General features: G+C 39.0%; 1 protein-coding gene across 1 annotated transcript in view; it reads left to right on the top strand.

Moving 5' to 3' along the window:
• DNAJC11 (DnaJ heat shock protein family (Hsp40) member C11) overlaps nucleotides 1–22,334 on the top strand; it is a 66,020-nt gene that overhangs the window by 7,968 nt on the left and 35,718 nt on the right. Inside the window, exons 2-4 of the mRNA XM_058552791.1 lie at nucleotides 12,276–12,405; nucleotides 15,410–15,483; nucleotides 22,206–22,307. Coding sequence (XP_058408774.1) covers nucleotides 12,276–12,405; nucleotides 15,410–15,483; nucleotides 22,206–22,307 — 306 coding nt within the window. The remainder of the gene's footprint in view (nucleotides 1–12,275; nucleotides 12,406–15,409; nucleotides 15,484–22,205; nucleotides 22,308–22,334) is intronic.

The raw sequence follows: 22,334 nt of genomic DNA, 5'->3' as shown, positions 1-22,334 counted from the left end.
GGGACGCCGCCACAGCATGGCTTGACACACGGTGTGTCGGTGCACGCCCGGGATCCGAACCAGCCAACCCCGAGCCGCCACAGCAGAGCGTGTGCACTTAACTGCTGCAGCACCGGGCTGGCCCCTCTTGGCTCCCTTTTTAAATCCCCTTATAAATTAGATGTTTTATATATTTTCTGCCTACTTTGTGGTGATGTTCTGCCTTCTTTGACTGCAAGGCGAACTCTACGTGGTCAGGGACCGTGGCTGTCTGGCTCACCATTATGTCCCTAGCACAGTGCAGGCACATACGGGTACTTACCAAATGTTTACTGAATGAATGAGCAGGTGGATGGATGTCTAAATTAATGTCTTGCCTACTTCCTGCCTACTAATACTCCTTTACTCTTGTCAGTTTGGTCAGTGTTCTGTCTCTCTGTCCCCAACACTGGCCTTTTTGCTCAGGAATTTCTTTTTCCCTGAAATGCCCAAGCCTGTCTTAGATACCGAAACAAATCAAAATCTACCTTTTGCATTCCCATTTAGATCCCACTGCCTCCATGAAGCCTTGTTTGTATTCTGATTGCCCTGAACTTATTTCTGCACCATTCATATTAGCATTTCTGTTTTATATTGTTTAATTAAATCTATGTATGGGGTTTTTTAGGGAAAACACACATACACACATTCCTAGTTTGTAATCTCGTGGGCTGGGACCATATTATATTTCTTTTGTACTTCCTGCAGTACTTAGAACAGGTTGGGCATTCAGTAATTGTACTGACTTGAAGTGATAATGTATTTGCTGACGCCATACTCCCCTTGTCTAGGTGCATTTTACTTTGTGGAATGCCTGTCGTTTTTGAGGATGACATTGCAATTTTGGCAACAAATCATTCTAGGAGACTTTATTGGAAGGAGTTAATCAGTTATCAGTTTGGTAAATCTATATTTTTACTTAGGAAAATCGTTTAAAGTCAGGTACAAGAGGAAGAGAGCAAATTCGAACAGATGCCTTTACGCTCAGGCCCGGAGTAAGCCAAGGCCAGTGGAGACTCAGTCCGAGACTGAAAATCATGCTAGCAGAGGCAAGAATGGCTTTCCCTGCTGGGCTTGTCCTTTTCCATCTGGCAGATATTGATTGTCTTCCTGATATGTTTCTTCATCTCAGGGGGAAAAGGTTACTTGTTTATCATCTTTTGTACCAGCACCAGTAATGATATTTGTAAAAGTAAATAAGTTTCAGGTGGGTTAGATTTATTTTGTACAGTTTTTTTCTTTTATCAGTTAAATAGAGCTGAATGTTTACAATAAACATAGGTTAGTCTCATTGAAATCCTGGTCTACTTGAGATGCTCCTTACAAAGATGCATCAGGCTGAGTTAGTAGCGTCTGCCCCATGCTCGACATTGAGGGTGAGTCGGCATACATCGTTGGAGTCTTTTACTGTTTGTGGATGAACCCCGTGTATAGGAACTTATTTCCAGACCCCCCATAGATGTTGCACATGGAAATGAGAAGGGTAGAAGGCTGTGTTGAACAGGGAAAATGGCATCAGAGGATGGCAGGGCTGTGTATGAGAGCAATTTTATTGTGTGACGCTTTAGACTGTGTAGTGGGAACCTTTACGAAATGAAGTAGGACATTTTTTCAAGTCCAGCTCAATGGTTGCATTTTAGTGCCTGATAAGTGAGTGGCTTAGTCTCTTAGTATGATCAGTATCTACTCAGTGATACCAGCTAATCTGTAACACCCTTTCTCTTCATGAAACAGCTCTTAGTCAGCACAAAGTACACATGCTGTCTTGGTGTTAATTAGCTCTGAAATCTGCTCTTTCCTTAATTGTATGAGCACCAAGTATCATAAAAAATTACAGGTTTTTATTAGCTGATGCAGTTTATTTCAATCAGATTGTCGTGGAGCATATGGACAGTAGTGAATCTTCAATTGTGGTAGTTAGGCACAGTTCCCAAAATCCAATAGAACAGAGTTTGTGGAGACTTAGTTGCTGAAAGCAGCAATGTGGTTATAGCCTGGAAGTTTGAACTTGAAATTATAGGCTTTAGCAACAAAAAACTGGTGGCTTTACTATTCCTAAAATGAATGTAAGTCTGAGATATTATTAAGTTGTTGCTTGCACGCTCTATTTGGTCTTCAGAGTATTGAATTAAATATCATCATTGTGGTAGTTACAGGTGCTGTAAACCAAACATTATTGGTTCTTGGCTTGCCCAGCACATGGTAGGACTGCACTTCCTTGCCCCCTAGTGTTTGAGGGAGGCCCTGTGACTAGTTCTAGCCAATGATATGAGTGGAAGCGATATGTGCCACGTTTGGGCTGAGCCGTTTGAATGCTAGTGTGAGCCAGAGGGTCTCGTGCTCTTCCCTCTGCTTTGGTGACTGGCAGTGGTTCTAAGGGTTGGCTGCTCTGTCAGCCTGGGACATTGCCAAGCAGAGTACTAGATGACCTGAGATGAACATATACAGTGAGGGAGAAATAAACCTTTGGAATTTTTGGATTGCTTGTTACCACAGTATCATCTAACCCAGAAATTCTCAAACATTGATGTGAAGACCGCTTTACGTTCTTAAATTATTGAGGACCCCAAAGAGCTTTTGTTTACGTGTGTTATAGCTATCCATATTTAATTAGAAATTAAAACTGAATAATTGATAAAATGTTGTAAAACAAGACACAAAGTGCACTTCTTATATTTTAGTATAGGCACAAGGAAGACTTAAGGAGTTCAAAATAGCTATGTGTTGGAAAATAATGAAGTTACAGTTATGCAGATATAACAAAAGATAGTAAGTGCACAATAAAAGAACTGAGAACCAATAGAGTTAATTTCTGAAAACTTTCATATTTATACTCTAAAATTACCACCTTAGAATTTCTAGAAAACATAAGAATGCATAAGTATTACACATTTCATGAACCATCAGAACAGTGGTATCATCACACATCAAGAAATCCCACTTTAGCTTCAAGAAAATCCCACTATACATTCGTGAGAGAATGAGAAAAAGGCAAATAATAGCTTAGTTTTATTATGAGAATAGTTTTGACCTGTGGACCCTCTAAAAGGGTCTCAGGGATTCCCAGGGGCCCTACACCACACCTTGAGAACCACTAACTTCGCCTATCCTGACCGCTACAGTCATGGTTCAGACATACTGATGTTCCTCACACAGTTTAGCTCACTTTGTTAAATGAAGATAGAAAATAAAAGTGGCAGTATACTCTTTGAATATGTGCTGTCACGTTGATTCCAGAGATGGTCTCCATCACTAGACTTTAAATAAGTGAAAATGTAGCAACTTCTTCAATTGTTTAATTATTTAAGGGAAGCAAATATGATGAAATTGGAGTTAGGAGACTTTTCTAAGCATGATACCACAGCAGAAATCAGAAAAGAGACAATTGATAGGTTTGATTTGTAAAAATGAGAAATTTCTGTGTTTGTTAAAGGAAGGAAACTAAAACCTAAAAAAAAAAACACAATTAAAAGACTCAAAAGGAATCTATTTGGTAAAAGATTCATATTTCTAATGTATATAAAGAACTCTTGGAAATCAAAAAGAAAAAAATGAATACCCTAGTAGGAAAACAATACAAAGGAAATGAATAGGTTATTTCATAAAAGAAGAAATCTAAAATGCAAATAAATATATGGAAAAACAAAGAAATGCAATTTAAGACAAGGTACCCTTTTTTTGTCTACCAGATTGACAAAGATTTTTTTCTTTTTCATGATAATACTAGTGCTGATGAGATGCGAGTGTGTTAGCTTGCCCAGCCAGGAGACAGGAGGCTTGTTCCCTGGAGAAGTTGAAGCAGAGAGTCTTCAGAGCCCAGACACAGGCACAGTAGGGGGCGAGAGTGGCACCCTAACAAAAGCAGGGAGTACATGAGAGTTTACACCCTGCATGGGGAGACTTCTAGCTTTTTCCATTTGTTCTCTGGGCTCTTCCCTGAAGAAACTAACCTATCAAAGAGAAAAGAACACCCAATGAAACGTCCAGGTCCCCTCCCAGGCATTTCTCATCTGATGAGAGAAGCTCATCAGATAACAAGGCCTGTCCACACATACAGAGCTCCCAAATAGCTTTTTAGTATCTTACTATTAAATGTAAATCGATTGCCAGTGAACATCGGATGTTTGAGGGAAGGCTCCAATGTGAAATTCTAAGACCATGCAGACAGCAAGGAGAAACTAGAAGGAAGCAGACAGTGCAGGGAGTTTGAAAACTGGATTTTCCTCAGAAAGATAAGATATTATATGTAAGAAATAAGAACAAAATGATACTTTATAAAGAAATACATAAAAAAGGAGTTCTTGGAAATTAAAAATAAGATAACAGAAATAAAATTATAGAAGGGCTGGAAGATAAACATGAGAAAATCTCCACAAAAATAAAACTTAAAAATTAAGTTAACTCCTAAGTATTTTTTTATACTATTATAAATGGAACTGTTTTCTTAATTTACTTTTCAGATTTTTCCCTGTTAGTGTGTAGAAATGCAACTAATTTTTGTGTGTTGACTTTGTATCCTGCAACTTTACTGAATTCATTTATAAGTTCTAACAGGTTTTTTGGTGTGGAATCTTTAGAGTTTTCTTCATGTAAGATCGTATCATCTGTGAATAGAGATCATTTTACTTCTTCCTTCCCAGTTTGGATACCTTTTATTTCTTTTTCTTACCTAATTGCTCTGGCTAGGACTTCCAGTACTATGTTGAATAGAAGTGATGAGAACAGACATCCTTGCCTTGTTCCTGATCTTAGAGGAAAAGGTTTCAGTCTTTCACTGTTGAGTATGATGTTCCTTGTAGGTTTGTCTTCTGTTGTAAGAGCTCTTTGTCACTTTTATTATGCTGAGGTAGTTTCCTTCTCTTCCTAGTTTGTTGAGTGCTTTTATCATGAAAGGATGTTGAATTTTGTCAGGTGCTTTTTCTGCATCGAGATGATCATCTGGGGTTTTTTCCTTCATTCTCTTTTTTTGTTTGTTTAGTTTTTGTTTTGTTTTGTTTTGTTTTTGTGTGTGTGTGTGTGAGAAAGATCAGCCCTGAGCTAACATCCATGCTAATCCTCCTCTTTTTGCTGAAGAAGACCGGCTCTGAGCTAACATCTATTGCCAATCCTCCTCCTTTTTTTTTCCCTTTTTCTCCCCAAAGCCCCAGTAGATAGCTGTATGTCATAGTTGCACATCCTTCTAGTTGCTGTATGTGGGACGCGGCCTCAGCATGGCTGGAGAAACGGTGTGTTAGTGCACGCCCAGGATCCGAACCCAGGCCGCCAGTAGCAGAGCACGCGCACTTAACCGCCAAGCCACGGGGCTGGCCCCCCTTCATTCTCTTAATGTAGTATTTTATATGCGTTGATTTCATAAACATATGAAATGATTTCATAAACTATCTTTGCATTCCAGGAATAAATCCCACTTGGTCATGATGTATAATCCTTTTAATATGCTGCTGAATTCTGTTTGCTAGTGTTTTGTTGAGGATTTTTGCATCAATGTTCATAATGGATATTGGTCTGTAGTTTTCTTGTAGTGTCTTTGTCTGGCTTTGGTATCAGTTTGGTATGAGTTTGGAAGTGTTCCCGCCTCTTCGATGTTTTGGAAAAGTTTGAGAAGGATTGATATTAGTTCTTTGAATGTCTGGTAGAATTCAACAGTGAAGCTACAGGTCCAGGGCTTTTCTTTGTCAAGAGGTTTTTGATTGCTAATTCAATCTGCTTACTAGTTTATAGGTCTATTCAGATTTTCTCTTTCTTCATGATTCAGTCTTGGTAGGTTTTGTATTTCTAGGAATTTGTCCATTTCATCTAGGTTTTCAGATTTGTTGGTGTACAATTAGTTGTTCATAGTATTCTCTTAATAATCTTTTTTGTTTCTATAGAATCAGTAGTAATATCCCCAATTTCATTTCTGAGTTTAGGAATTTGTCTTCTCTCTTTTTTTCCTTAGTCAATCTAGATAAAGTTTTGTCAATTTTGTTGATCTTGTTCAAGAACCAACTTTTGGTTTCATTTATTTTCTCTATTGTTTTCCTATTCTCTATTTCATTTATCTCTGCTCAGATCTTTATTATTTCCTCCTCCTGCTAACTTTGAGTTTAGTTTGTTCTTCTTTTTCTAGTTCCTTAAGTTGTAAAATTAGGTCGTTGATTTGCAATCTTTCTTGTTTTTTAATGTAAACATTTACATTTATAGCTATAAATTTCCCCCTAGTACTACTTTCACTGCATCCCATTAGTTTTGGTATGTTTTGTTTATTTCACTCCTCTCTAGGTATTTTCTAATTTCTCTTGTGATTTCTTCTTTGATCCATTGGTTGTTTAAGAATATGTTGTTTAATTTCCACAAATTTGTGAGTTTTCCAGTTTTCCTTCTGTTATTGGTTTCTAACTTCATCCCATTGTGGTGAGAGAAGATAATTAGTATGATATCTACTTTTTTTTTTTTTTTATAATTTTATTTATTTGGTTTTTTCCCCCAAAGCCCCAGTAGATAGTTGTATGTCATAGCTGCACATCCTTCTAGTTGCTGTATGTGGGACACGGCCTCAGCATGTCCGGAGAAGCAGTGCGTCGGTGCGTGCCTGGGATCCGAACCCGGGCCGCCAGCAGCGGAGCGCACGCACTTAACCGCCAAGCCACGGGGCCGGCCCTGATATCTACTTTTTTAAATTTATTGAGACTTAATTTGTGGCTTCACATATAGTCTGTCTGGAGAATGTCCCATGCGCACTTGAGAAGAATATGTGTTCTGTTGTTGTTGGGTAGAATATTCTATATATGTCTTTTAGATCTAGTTGGCTTATTGTGTTGTTCAAGTCCTATCTTTCCTCACTTATCTTCTGTCTGGTTATTCTCTCCATTATTGACAGTGGAATATTGAAGTCTCACAACTATTATTGTATTGTGAAACTGTCTATTTCTCCTTTCAGTTCTGTCAGTTTTTGCTTCATATATTTTGATGGTCTGTTATTAGGCACATAAATGGTTATAATTGTTATATCTTCTTGCTATATTGGACCTTTTATTAATTTATAATATCTTTTGTGTCTTGTAAGCTTTTTTGATTTAATGCCTATTTTGTCTGATATTAGTATAGCCACCCCTGCTCTTTTATGGTTACTTTTTGCAAGGAATGTCTTTTTCCATCCTTTCACTTTTAACCTATTTGTGCCTTTGAATCTAAAGCAAATCCCTTGTAGAGAGCATATAGTTGTGTCATTTTTTTTTAAATCTATTCTGCCAGTCTCTTGTCTTTGGATTGGAAAATTTAATCCATTGACATTTATAGTAATTACTGATAAGGAGGGCCTCATTTCTACCATTTTGCTATTTGCTTTCTTTGCCCTATATCTTTTTTATCCCTTGTTTCCCAAATTACTGTCTTTTTTGTTTAGCTGATTTTTTTGTAATGAAATATTTTAATTCCCTTCTCATTCCCTTTCATGTATATTCTATAGCAATTTTCTTTGTGGTTACATTTAATACCTTAAATTACATTTGACATCCTGAAGTTAAAACACTAATTTGAATTTATACCAGCTTAACTTCAATAATGTACAAAAGCTCTGTTTCTTTATAGCTCTGTCCCACCTCTTTTAGTTATTGTTGTCATAGAATTACATCTTTATACATTATGTGTCCAAAAAATAAATAATTGATTTTTATAATGCATTAGTCTCTTAAATTTTGTAGAAACAAAATGTGATGTTACAAGCCAAAATTATGAGACTACCTTTTAGACTAATAATTTTGTAATGTAGTAGTCTCTTAAATCATTAAGAAAAAATGTGAAGTTACAAACTGTTTTTACAATAATATTAGATTTTATAATTGCCCATGTATTTGCCTTTACTGAGATCTTTGTTTCCTCAGATGGCTTCGAGTTACTGTCTAATGTCCTTTCATTTCACCCTGCAGGACTCCCTTGAGCATTTCTTGCAGGGCAGTTATAGTGGTAATAAACTTCTTCAGCTTTTGTTTATCTGGGAAATTTTCATTTGTCCCTTATATGTGATGCAAGTTAAGGGTCAAGGTTCATTTTTTTGCATGTGGACGTTCCCTTTTTCTAGCATCATTTATTGGAAAAAACTGTCTTTTCCCCATTGAACTACCTTGGCACCTTTGTCAGAAATCAGTTGACAATATGTAGGGGTCTGTTTGTGGACTTGCTTCTCTTCCACTGACTTATGGATCTGCTCTTTCACCAGTACCACACTTTACTATACTGTAGCTATATAGTAAATCTCAAAATCCAGTAATGTGAGTCCTCCAGTTCTTTTTCAAAGCTGTTTTGGCTGATAACTAGGAAAGTAAAATTCCTTTTTGCTCCATATCATTTGTCTTTCCATATTAATTTTAGAATTGGCCTGTCAGTTTCTACAAAAAGTGCCTACTGGGATTTTGATTGGATTGCATTGAGTCTGTAGATTGCTTTGGGAAAATTTGACATCTCACTAATACTGAACCTTCTGATGCATGAAGGCGGCTTATCTCTGTTATTTTCTCTCTTTAATTTCTGCCATCAGTCTGTTGTGGTTTTCAGTGCACAGGTCTTGCACATACTTGTTAAATTTATTGCTAAGTAGTTCGTGTTTGTTGATGATACTTTAAATAGAATTGTCTTTTTAAATTTCAATTTTTCAGTGTGTAGAAATAAATTGATGTTTGCATATTGACCCGGTATCCCAGGACCTTGCTAAAATCACTTAGTAGCTTTTTTTGTAGGTTCTTTATGATTTCCTACAGAGATGACATCTGCAAATACAGTTTTACTTTTTCCTTTCCAATTTGTATACCTTTTGTTTCTTTTCTGTGCCTTATTGCAGGAATTTCATTTTTGTATTGTATAGCCTCTAAGCTAACAATTTCAACAGACCATTAAGCTCTACAGTCAGGTCACAGAGAACCTTTTCACTCTGAATTTTATGATATATAAAGATTGAATTTATAATAGTTTTACTTGCCGTTGAAAATATAACCAGATGATCGAGATGATGAAACTTTTCAGACTTAAGGCACAATACATCTCTTAATTTTATATAGAATTTTAGAAATAAGTACGTGACTTTAGGTATCATTTTTAATGATATCACATATTTTGAAATGATATCAGTATTTTTATAATAGCGAGAGTTTATCATTTGTGAAATATCGAACCAGTGACCTTAGCTGTTCAGTTATGATGAAAGGCCTAATCTAACCTTTTATTGAATGTGATATTTATTAAAAATGAAACTTCTCATTTCTATTACTTAATCAATAGCACATTAAGCCATTTATTAATATGATTAAAAAAGATCTTGCAGACAAGAAGTTCTACTCCCTTGTCATCTAGTTTAACAACCAGGGAATAACAGTCTAACCTAGAGTCAGTCTACTGATCTTGTAACTTTTATGAGATACTAGAAAGAACAGTTAAAATTTGCAGAAAGAAAATAATTTGTAATGGCTATTTAGAAAGGAACAAGCCCGTTTTACATTATCACATAAGTAAACCTGCCTGGAGAAGATATATTTTATGTGCCATTAGTTAATTATTATTTATTTACTTAAAACAATGGGGTTTGGTACAGGTGGCATATTGGTAAGTGTGGCAATAAATGCATTGCATAATTGACGTTGGCAGTGAAAGAAGCCTAGAGTAGGAAAAAGAAAAAGGAACTATAGAGATGGGAATGTTGAGGCCCATCTCTTCTGTGGAGTCTTGTGTTTTTATTGAAATAGAATATGCATAGAGAAAAGTGCACGTCATAAACGTGCAGCTCAGTGAATTTTCACAAACATGGACTACTTCAGGAATGAATGTTTCTGTTGTCCTTGCACCAGGGCGGTGCCTTCTCTCTGAATTGTTCCAGTTTCAGTATGTATGCTGCCAAAGGGATATCGAAATTGAATTGTGATGATAATGGTAGCTAAAATGATTAAATTCCTACTATGTGCAAGGCATTGTAAAGCGCTTATACATACGTTATCTCACTTACTTCTGACAATAAACTCTATGAGAGAGAGACTGTTGTCCCCAGCTTCAAGATAAGAAATCAAGGGATTCAGAAGAGCTACAATTTGTAAGTTTTTGCTGTGTGTTGGGCACTGTCTGAGGCCCTTTATAGTCACTATCTCGTTTTTTTCTCACACTGTCCCTGAGAGTTATTATCCCCTTTTGCATATGAGAAAGTTAAGAGTCAGAAAGCTCATTTGCCCAATGTCACAGATCCAGTGTCCAAACACAGGCCATTCGACTCCACAGCCTGCGTTCTTAACCACTAAACTGGAAGGTTGGTGTATTACTACAGAGTAAATCACACAGATGACCAGATGGAGAGAAAGGAGGGAGGCAGTCAACGAAAAATTTTTTGATAGTGTAATTCCCAAAGGCTACGAAAGAGAAAATGGAAGAAAGAGATTAGGGCTAAAACAGGGCAGGCATCTACCTAATTCTTGGAGGCAAAGGGAGGCTTGATCAGCGAGATCTTTGACCCTTACTAAGAAGCTGCTGGTTTAAAACACCGTATGTGCAGATGAATCTCTGTCCAAACAAGCAGTGAAGATCTCTGTCTGGTGTCAAGGACAAGCTGAGTGGCTCAGGTGCAGCTCTTTCTTCTCTGAGAAACAGATCGTGTCAAGTTAGAGCTGGAGAGGCTCTTAGAGGTCATCCCCCCAGTGGCCTACCCCTCAGATAAAGAAAGTGGCCAGGCATGGAGGTGAAGACATGGCCCTGAGAGGGCCCGGAATTGTCACCTGGGCCTCCCCCACAGCCTCTCCCCTCGGGCATGTGTGACTGACACTTCACGTGCCCACTGCGTGTCTTTCCAGTTAGCATTTGTTATCTCTCTGTTGGAGTTCTTCAGAATTCCTTGTTTAAAATCTCTAGTAAACTTGCACAAATTTGCTAGTTTTCTACTGTCTGAGTAACTTAGTCCCCGGTCTATAAAATATTAAATTTCATGCCAAAAATTATTAGTAAAGTATAGTAAAGTTTTGCCTTTTTTCATTGGTGAAAAAACTCCTTAGTCTTGGAATTGGAAGATATTGAAAAGTTGTGGAAATTATAGAAAAATATAGTTTGTTTTCCATTATAAGCCTGATCCCTTGACTGACTGTGTCCCTGTGACCGCTCTCCTTGTGGATCCGTGTTCCAGGACCTGACCCCATAGCACTGTCCATCCTCGGCACCCTCCCCGGGGTCTGGTCCCGTTCCTCTGCCCAGATGGCTGGCTTTTCGGGCCCCTCCAGCTGTTGTCAGTGACCCAGAAATGTGCTTCTGTTGTCAAAATAGTGGGGTAGGTTGCCTCCCAAAATAAAATGTTATTTTATTTTGGATAGAGCTGCCCATTCAGCATCACCTCTGATAGACCAAAATGGCCCCTGAGGCTGATAAAAAATCAGACGTAATACTCCCTAAAACAGACCCGAGGGGCTAGCCAGATAGATGTTACAGTGTTCTTAGGCCCTCTGAGGGGTCTGCCTCTGAGAACTTCTTGGTGACTGTAAGGCAGGCCTAGGAGAATGTGGGTTTTTATCACTGCTCTTCCTTCTCCCGCTGTGGTTAAAACACACAGAGTCCATTTCACTCTCTGTGTCATCTGTGCTCTTAGTGTGGTGCGTTATTGTCCCTCAAAGTGGCTACTGTGAGAATTGGAGAGTTGTATGTGTGGGGAACCTTTTGGGTTTTGGGAGTCGGGGGGCTTTTGTTTTCACCAGAGTATAGTAAAGCATTTTTGCCTGCTTACGTGCTACCTTTTAGAATTAGAGGCGGAATTAGAGGTGTGTGTTGGTTTTACAATTTATTGTCTGATTTTTACGGATGAATATTCATTGAGCTTCCTTTGTCAAAAAACTGATTAGATGTATGGCATCCGTCTAACAATATATAGTTTTTTTTTTTTTCCTGAACAAATTCTCTGGTGAGAGTGCCTTGGCATGATTTAGTTCAAATACCTTAGGTTAGAGAGTACACGGGTCTCTGTGACATTTTTAGTTTCAGCTCAGAGGGCATTGAACCAGTATAGAGACGCAGGCTTTCGTTCCATCTGATAGCAGCATTTCCCAGCAAAACACAGTTGCTATTGATGTACATAATGATCACTTTATTAACTGTGGAAGAAAGAAGCCTTATTGAAGTAATAAAGCATAACTTCATTATGTCCTGTATGCAGAGAACAGACATGTTGGAAAGAGGATGACAGGTTCCCATTTCAAGGCTGATTCTGATAATGATAATATTTAAGTGGCATTGATTGTTCTCTAATTGGATTTTTCTTTCTTTAGGCCTCTTCTGAAGAGCTGAAAGCTGCCTACCGGAGGCTCTGTATGCTTTACCATCCCGACAAGCACAGAGACCCAGAGCTCAAATCACAGGCAGAACGACTGTTTAACCTTGTTCACCAGGCTTATGAAGGTCGGTGGAGGGCTTGGCTTCGTAGAAACACCCTGGTAGCAGATATTCGATTTTTAAGAGACTTGATTTGTAGAGGATAGAAAAAGAGAGCCCTTAGAGGTGTATAAAAGAGGTGGTTAGTTTATTACTTTTTACTGACAGGGTCCTTTGAAAGAGTAGTATTTTGCTTTGGAAATCAATATGTGTCCAGTAAGTAGAAAATGTGCGTACAGGTAAAGTAATAGACCAGCGTCTGAATTGCAGAGGATACTCAAGTTTTAAATCGTTTACTAGTTTTCTTCTAAAGGGAACTCTTAGAGGTAAAAGGCTGATCGTTATAGACAAGTTTTCTTTGTCCTCTTCTTTGTGAGGAGATACAAGAACATTTTTTCATCTGAAAGTGATTTTACTAGTTCTGTAGCATTCAGTTAAGGAAAGGTTCTAACAAAAGAAAGAAAATGGTGTTAAGAAGGCTAATAGGAAATAGAATCAAGTAATTCAAGTTTTTATACTTACGTGTATGTATTTCAGAAAGAAAATGTTGTGATATATTTGTTTATAAAATATTAAAGTCACTAATAGGTATAGAGTTTCTCTTTGAGATGATGAAAGAGTTCTAGAAATAGACAGTTGTGGTCGTTACGCAACATTGTGAATGTACTTAACGCCACTGAATTGTACCCTTAAAATTGGTTAAAATGATCAATTTTATGTTATGTATATTTTCCCACAATTTTAAAAATTAAAAAGTATTAAATCACTCTTAGTATATATACCAAGTAAAATAAGTTATTCATTCCAGAGCTATTTGATGATTTGCTCCTTAATTAGACAGACCTAAAATTAGGTAATGTGTTTCTTTACAAAATAAAGACTTCTCATTATAGAGATAAAAGCGTATGCTGTATTTCACTTTATAGTTTTACCAAAAAGTTAGATTTTAATGACCAGTAAAACCCAGGCCGTGGCACATGATACATGTGTGCAGTCAGCATTGTGTCTTCACCAAATTTAACTCTATTCAGACCACTTATGTGGTGGTCTTGATCAAAAGCCTGTTCCTTTTATTGTGTTCTGTTGTCTAAATGGCTGCATTAGTTTACTCTTGTTTAAATTACCCACATAGCTGGTTGGTACTGTGTTGGAGATTTAGGGAAGAGTTAACAGAAAAACCCTGCCAATGCATGTGAAAATGCTGCAGCAGCAGTCCTGGCCCCCATGTTAGCCTGAGAGAGACTAAAGTAAAATAGTGAATAAATAATTCCACGTTAAATCCTAGAGATTAACTCAAGAAGTTTGGCTCCCATGTTTTCCAGTGGTCAGCATTTCTTTCTTCCCGTTAGATTTGAATATGCATCGAATCATTTACATCGTTTTTTTAATTAGGCCTAAAAATATATGGGAAATCTCAGGGGAGAAAAGATTCAAAGGTCTTGAACAGAAATTGGCAGGGTTGAGGAGGAAGATAACAACTGTTAGCTTTACTGACATTTAAATTCGGTTTGAGGGGCCGCCCCATGGCTTAGGGGTTAAGTGCGTGCGCTCCACTACTGGCGGCCCGGGTTCGGATCACGGGCCCGCACTGATGGCACCACTTGTCTGGCCATGCTGAGGCCGCGTCCCACATACAGCAACTAGAAGGATGTGCAACTATGACATATAACTATCTACTGGGGCTTTGGGGAGAAAAAGAGAAAAAAAAAAGGAGGAGGATTGGCAGTAGATGTTAGCTCAGGGTCGGTCTTCCTCAGCAAAAAGAGGAGGATTGGCATGGATGTTAGCTCAGGGCTGATCTTCCTCACCAAAATAAATAAATAAATAAAATAAAATAAATTCGGTTCGAGAGCCAGCCCCATGGCATAACGGTTAAGTGCGCGTGTGTGCGCGCGCCGCTGCTGGCGGCCCAGGTTCAGATCCCGGGCACGCACCAATGCACCATTTGTTGGGCCATGCTGTGGCGGCATCCCACATGAAGTGGAGGAAGATGGGCATGGATGTTAGCTCAGGGCCAGTCTTCCTCAGCAAAAAGAGGAGGATTGGCATGGATGTTAGCTCAGGGCTGATATTCCTCACCAAAAAGAAAAAAATTCGGTTTGATATCCTTTGACTAGCTCTCGCCCTTATTGAAAATCTTTTTCTGATGCACTTGAGGTGATGTGGCCGACACCTTAGTGACAAGCGTTCGTGTCTTTTAAAATGATTTACAAATAAAGAGGAGAGGCGCGACAAAAAACATAGACTATATTAGGAGTTAGTGAAACTCTACAGAGTAAATAATAAATCACATTTTTCAGGCCGGCCCCGTGGCTTAGCGGTTAAGTGCGCGTGCTCCGCTACTGGTGGCCCGGGTTCGGATCCCGGGCACACACTGATGCACGGCTTGTCTGGCCATGCTGAGGCCGTGTCCCACATACAGCAACTAGAAGGATGTGCAACTATGACATACAAGTATCTACTGGGGCTTTGGGGAAAAAAAAAGGAGGAGGATTGGCAATAGATGTTAGCTCAGAGCCGGTCTTCCTCAGCAAAAAGAGGAGGGTTAGCATGGATGTTAGCTCAGGTCTGATCTTCCTCACACAAAAAAAATAATAAATAAATAAATCAGACTTTTCTTGTATCAAAGCCTGTCCGTAGTTTTACATTAAGCTTCTTTAGAAACTGAATTAACTCTTTCAAGTCAAGTTTCTTAATAGACTATGGCGGAAACTTACTAAATTCTTTTAAAACAACTATCCTTTAGTGATGCAAGGGTCAGCTTAGCTTCCTACAAAGTGCAGCTCACAATTAAGAGTAGCTTGGATACAAAAAATCTGATGTTTCTCGTTTGCAGCCACCTTTAAACATGTCGTAGATTGGGTCTGAAAAGCAATTAGGAGGAAAGATGCATAGAGAATGAAGAGGGTCTCTGGGAAGATTGTGGTTGGATGGGGAAGAACAAAAAGAGGTGGACTTACCTGATGATACTGTTGTCAGGACTGAATGGTGAATTTTGTACTTGTAAACATGTTTGATTTTTAATTTGCAGTGCTTAGTGACCCCCAAACCAGGGCCATCTATGATATATATGGAAAGAGAGGACTGGAAATGGAAGGATGGGAGGTAAGAGAAGCTGTGCGTCTGGTACCCAGAAAAGTCATTAAACAACTACAAAACAACAACCCCCAAATCCCGCAACCTGTGATAATATCTTTGAGAATACTTGAAGACATTCAAGTCCCTCTTCACCTTGTATTTTGGTTTAAGAGATTGAGTGCTAGGCTTGGCTTTGCCGCTTTGTAACGCTGTGAACTTGGGCAAGTCAGTCATCCAAGTGAAAAGTAAGCGAGATAGACTGTACCAGTAATTTTTAACCCAAGAGAAGGGAGCAGGCCCATCAGGGGGTTGATGAAGACAGTTTGTGCGAGGATGCAGTTCTGTCTACACATACACTTCCTTCCGCCTCCACAGTTCTGTGCCTCTGTCTCCACCTGAGGTTATGAATAACTGCATTTAGGAAGTTGTTGATAATTTGTTGTACATGTGAACAAAATGGAGGCAGAGAGAAGTTGAGAACTACAGGATAAAACTGTCTATAATGACCCTTCCAGCTCTAATGTACTATAATATTAGAGTGTTATCAAATATAGTAAAACAAAATAGATAGAAAATATCCATAAAATAGGTTACCCTGGGCAGCTATACCATGTAAAAACAGTCACTAAAATTCTGAAGATTCTGTTTTCTTTTACTTTGCCACTGACTAGTCCTAGAGCTTTGGGCAAGTCATTTGACTGCTTTGTACTTCCATGTTATCTGAAAAATAAGGATACGAGGTTCAAGTAGAAATGTGAATATAAAAACTAGTTGTAAAACTCTAAATTGTTATAAGAACATATAGGTATTATTGCTTAATTTCATTAAAGAAACTTGGTTCTGATGCCCAAGAAATTTCGGTAGGCTGTTAACATTAAATTGATTGTCATTGATTTATTTTCTCATCAGCGTATAAGATTTCCCTTGAAGTTCTTTTGGTATTTAATCTCAAACCTGTATGCCTGTCTCTTCTCATTCTAATATGAAAACCTTCTAAGGACCTTAGGGTAAGGAGTAGAAGAGAAGCAAAACAGTTCTAGTTCCCTTTCTACTACTGCTTAATATTGGTGACTTGTGGGCCATATTTAACATATAGCCATGTTTTGGTTGCCCACACAATGAATTGTAGTTGCTAACATTTAAAATTAAAATTTGGGGGATTTTGCATAAAAATCCAATCTTTTGTCTTCTATTGAAAAAAATCAGAAAATCTGGTACAGCTATATCTGAATTTTCCTGTGAGGCAACGCTCAACTAAATCAGAGGAGCCTCAGCCCTTTAGACTGGCCTGTGCTGTCCAGTGTGTCACAGTCCTCAACACTCCCTGTTGTGTTACCTCTGGCCCTTCACTTCATCTGCATGTCTTGCCTGGCTGCAGTAGGCGTTTGGTTTCTGGCCTTTGGCTTGATGGAAGTAGCAGTGTTTCATGTTATGTTCGTTGTAGCAAAGTGTTAGATCTAATAGCTTAGCGTAGTTTCCTCCAAAAAGGAAAGTAGAATCCTGTTGTATTTACTAGATTTTTCCTCATACTTTATACAGTACGTTAAAGCTCCCTTGTTTTTTGAGGGCGTGGGTTGGTGACAATTTTTCATGGCAGCGGTCAGGGCCACTGAAAAGCTGTAGGCCTCTCCTACATACCCCCACTTCAGAGTGTAGGTTTTTAATTCCCAGCAGCATTGTCCCAACTCTAATGGAGCAGTGGGGTAATGTCTTCCTGGCAAAATATTGCTTGGTTTTCTATCGCCAAACCAAATTATCTGCCCATTAGAAACAAAGCAAAACCACACACACAGTAGTGATTATAAAAATATGTAGGTAGTCACAGATGGTGAATGGATAAGCTTTTATAGTCATAGTTTTTAGTAAACTACTCTAAGGAAATCAAATTCTCATTGATCAGAATTGGCTTTTTTTGCATTGATACTTAGCCTTCACTTAAGATAAAAATGCCTTCAAGGAAGACTACATGAAGATACCTCCCTAGATATTTACTCAGAGATGTATCAGTGCCTGACAAACAGTAGAAAAATTAAGCCTGTTATTCATACTGTAAAGCAAAAATCTCACTGAACCCAAGAGCATTTTGTGGAGCTGGCATCATCATTCCTTCAAGGAATTCCTACAGCTGGTGGGTTGTTTAATTGAGGATTCTCCCACTTCCATCGTAGCTTTCACCCCCGGGAGGAAGGTGTATTCACTTCATGCTGTTGCTAGTATTTTTAGACTATTAAACTTTTGCTGGCAGGTATCCGTTTACCACATATCTGTTAATCTAAACACGAGTAGTCAGGGCCGGCCCCGTGGCTTAGCGGTTAAGTGCGCGTGCTCCGCTACTGGCGGCCCGGGTTCGGATCCCGGGCGCGCACCGACACACTGCTTCTCCAGCCATGCTGAGGCCGCGTCCCACATACAGCAACTAGAAGGATGTGCAACTATGACATACAACTGTCTACTGGGGCTTGGGGGGGAGTGGCGGGAAGGAGGAGGATTGGCAATAGATGTTAGCTCAGAGCCAGTCTTCCTCAACAAAAAGGAGGATTAGCACGGATGTTAGCTCAGAGCTGATCTTCCTCACAAAAAAAAAAAGTAGTCAATGAAGGATGAAGGACACTGTTGAAACTGTTAAGTGTCTGAGGCGCCTTTAATCCAAAGGTATGAAAACACTCTGCAGATGTAGTAGTTACTCCGTGTCCCAGCAGGTGGATCCCCCTTTCTGTTTGTGGGCACTGGAGGTGAAATGTGAGCTTTTTTAGATTGCATAAAATATTGGCCCTGTTTTCAGTTATTAGGTAAGTTTTCAGTCTTTTTTTTTTAACCTTCAAGAGACTTTGTCATTCTCTAGCAGGATTCCAAAGGAATGAGATGCGACCATTCCCAGCTTGTAAAACCAGCCATTTTAGTTCTTGAAGTTGGTTAGCAGGGTTTATGTGACTACCTACATTGAAAATGAAATCGATCTCTTCTTCATAATGGTGAAAATTCAACTTTGAACTGAGAATGCTGTAACAATCTTGAATCTGGTAACAGCTAGCAAGTGGAATGGAAACCATATAACTCAGCACTTTCAGATGTTATATTGCATTTAGAGGAGCATCCTTTGGCCCAGATCATCCGAAGTTTATTTTTGTCTGCAATCCTTTACATTATTCATATTTCGCTTTTCCCTGTCTCTTTGACATCAGTCTTATAATGTCTAATAAAGTCAGCCTGCATTAAGAGCTACAATACATGGGGCCAGCCCAGTGGTGTAGTGGTTAAGTTCACACGTTCCGCTTTGGGGGCCCAGGGTTCGTTGGTTCCTTGGCATGGACCTACTTACCACTCATCAAGCCATGCTGAGGCGGCATGCCACACGGAAGAACTAGAAGGACCTACAACTAGGATATACAACTATGTGCTGGGGCTTTGGGGAGAAAAAAGAAAAAGAGGAAGATTGGCAACAGATGTTAGCACAGGGTCAATCTTCCTCAAAAAAAAAAAAGCTACAGTATGGTCAAGATCATGAAACGAAGAGTTAGAAACTGTCACAAGTTAGAGGAGACTAAGGAGACTAAATGCAATCCTGGATCCTAGATTGGATCCTGGAACATAAAAGTGGTGTTAGTGGAAAAACTAGAAATCCAAAAAGTCTGAGTTTAGTTAATAGTAATGTACTAATGTTGGTTTCTTAGATTTGACAGAGGTTCCATGGTTATATAAGATGTTAACATCAGGGGCAGCTGGGTGAAGGGTGTACAAGAACTTTCTGTACTGTTTGCAACTTTTCTCAAGTTCCAAATAATTTTCTAAAATTATTCCAAAATAAAATTTGACTAGCAAGAATCAGAATTTTCAAACCAGACAACACCTCAGGAATCAGGTAATTTAATTCCCCTCATTTATAGCAGGGAATTGAAGCTTAGAGAGGTGAAGTGACTTACCTGCAGTCTCCTAGAAAGTTAGAAGTGCTGTCAGAGAGCCTAGGTTCCTATCCTCTTTTCACTGTGCCACCTAGCTGTTAGAGATCTCTCTTCCCCTTTCCACAAGATCAGTCAGTCTTCCTGGCCAGCACAGGGATAGACCTAGTTGCTGAATGGTCAGGGTGAACAATACAGGTGTGTAGATTCATGGGCTGCATATGATTCACGCTGTTGATGAAAAACATTGAAAATGTCTCGTATTTACCAACCGTAATGCAGTTTAGGATGCTGTGTTCCTGGATGCTTGTATATAAGGGTTACTGAAATGGAAAAAAAATAGCTTGCAGCTGGCTTAGTCTTTTTCCATTCTCCATCATAATGTACTCTGTGTAAAGAGGGATATAAATAATAAAGGATGTCAGGGGCCTGTGGGAGCTAGAAGGAGATGCCCTGCCCTGCTGAGTGCGTAACTGTTCTAGTGGGCCGGCCATTTTGGCTTTGCAGTTAGCTCTGATTATGCACCGACTATTTGCAAAACTTAGGTAAAATATGACTAGAAATGGAATGACTTAACACCTTTGGCATATTTGCCTCTTCAGCTTATCACATAGTGTGGCAGAGAGAAAGTAATTTGCAGCTATTAATTCAATTAGCAAAGGTCAGACAGCTAGAATTCTTGAGAACAAGTTCTGCTCTGCTCTGGCCTCTGTGGAGCCTGACGCTTTCTAGTCTTTTAATTCCTGGACTCTTCCAGATCTGTTTATTTAAAACATATCAGTATAGAGGCGTATTCATGGAGTCTATGTCACTGGTTAGTTATAGCTAATTAAACTTTTGTTTAATTTACTTTCTTAACCCTAGTGTCTTGTTGAATAGAATATTCAGTATGAAATCTTTTCACCCAGGTAGAACAGCCTGATTACTCTGGGCCCAGTGGAGGAAGTGCTTTCCTTTGTAATGAGTCGCTTAGGTCACCTTTGGCAGGGGTCTGAATAAGTTGTGGTTCCACCGTCACAGGTCCACTGAATTGGGGTTTAAGAGTCATGAACAATTTTTAAAGTATTTTAAATCATTTTTTTCTTGATCTTCAGGGTCAAGTGGAATAGTTGATTACCTACATTTCCCTGAAGCTCTTTTACTTTGATTTTCTTTTGATGAAAAGAGAGACTGACAGGAGATGGAGAAGATAATGGAAACTTTGACAAACTATACCTCACTTTTGTTCAGTCTGAGATAGGGTAACTTTGGGGAAGTGAAAGTACCATAAAGAGGTGCACATGCCTTCAGTGTTTTGAAGAACTAGCAGAGTGAGCTTGCCATATCACTTAATTGTAACTGAGTATGCTTTTGTGAGGTCACAAAGCAATCACTCTCGTGCCATTTAGGACTTCCAGTTTGTTCTTGGATGATTTTAACAGTGTTTTTATTTTAAAACTTCCTTTAAAAGAACTGTCTCCTCCTTTTTAGTAATAATTGATTTGTATTGGATTATTAGAGGAGAAAATATTGTTTTCATTATTTTTTTCTGTTTAACTTACTGAAAGCAATAGTGAACAAATTTCTCATAGTTTTTTTGGATAGGCCAGTTTTTGTATTTATTTTTCTGTATTGCTAAATGAGAAAATCAAGTTGCACAAAAGCTATAATAGGACCTCCATTTATGTTAAAATATATTTATACATGCATAATACATATGCATAGAAGATTTTTAGAAAGATATGTAAAAAGTTAAATGTTAGCGTGTGAGAAGAGGGAGAGTGGTATAGGGGAAATTGTATTTTTTACTTCCTATCCTTCTGTACTATTTTGATTTTTTCCTCAAGCATATATTTTTAATAATTTTTTAAAATTGTGATTTCTAAGATGGCTTCTTCTCACATCACCTACCTTTTAGATGTTCTTTGAGCAGTCTCTCAAGACTTTCCTGTATTTCTCCCACTCATAGAGGGAATATGCCGTTTGGGTTTTTTCCTCTCTCATCCATCTAATGACTTCAGATGTGTATGTCCCAGTTCCACTCTCTGTGTTTCTTACAGGCTATAGAATTTTGGGCCTGTAGAAGTCACGTGGTGCATTTCCTCTTTCACCGATGTGCCTGAGGCCCACCGAGGCCTTTCCCTGCCTCTTTGAAATCTCAACTAGATTGTCTTCCTTTCACGATGAGCTAAAAAAGGCCAAGATGGAATGCCTTGTTTTCTAATAGATTTGACTGACATCATGTGCGTCCCTGAGTGTTAACATGATCTGCTGTGTGGTACCTGAGTAATAACTGACATCACACCTTCTAAGCTTCGTATCATATTGTAGGGAGAGGAGTCCCATGATTCTAAAACCCAGACCTGATGGCTTAAGATCCCTTGGTCCAAGAAGCTCAAAAGGCATCTCCAGCAGTGGCCCCAGCACACTAGGGAGAGGTGGCAGTACGTGTGGACAGCTTTGCCTTTGTTTTGATATTTAACATTGTTATCTGGAACTCATTAGGAAATTTAAACTATGAGACTTAAGATGACGTTTTCTTCGTAAGATTCCTGCAGCGTCAGAGAGAGGTTACTAAAATGAAGGAAATAATGCTTAAGTCTCTCTGGAGAGCTGAGGAAAAGCATGACCTTGGGAATGATCAGGGCAGCAGACCAAGCAGGTATGACAGGGAGCCTTGCCTCGCCTTGCGAGGGACTGGAGACGTCTCGTGGAAAACCTCATTGCCATTTCATTGACGTCTCAGAGTCCTGGGGAAGAGGAAAGGCTGGCCCCTGGGCAACACGCACACACCACAGTGAAAGATGTCAGCTCTCTGTGTGTGTTTTCCTCACTCTTTGGGTCCTAACTGTCTTGTCTTGATTCTACCCATAGGTTGTGGAAAGGAGGAGAACACCAGCTGAAATTAGAGAAGAGTTTGAACGGTTGCAGAGGGAGAGGGAAGAGAGACGGCTGCAGCAGCGAACCAATCCCAAGGTAAGCCAGGGGCTGGTTTTGGTGAGG

The sequence above is a fragment of the Diceros bicornis genome, chromosome 13 (genome assembly GCF_020826845.1).
Source record: "Diceros bicornis minor isolate mBicDic1 chromosome 13, mDicBic1.mat.cur, whole genome shotgun sequence".
NCBI classification, from domain to species: domain Eukaryota; kingdom Metazoa; phylum Chordata; class Mammalia; order Perissodactyla; family Rhinocerotidae; genus Diceros; species Diceros bicornis.
The sequence above is the reverse complement of the archived record's forward strand: the minus strand, read 5'-3'. Positions and strand labels throughout refer to the sequence as shown.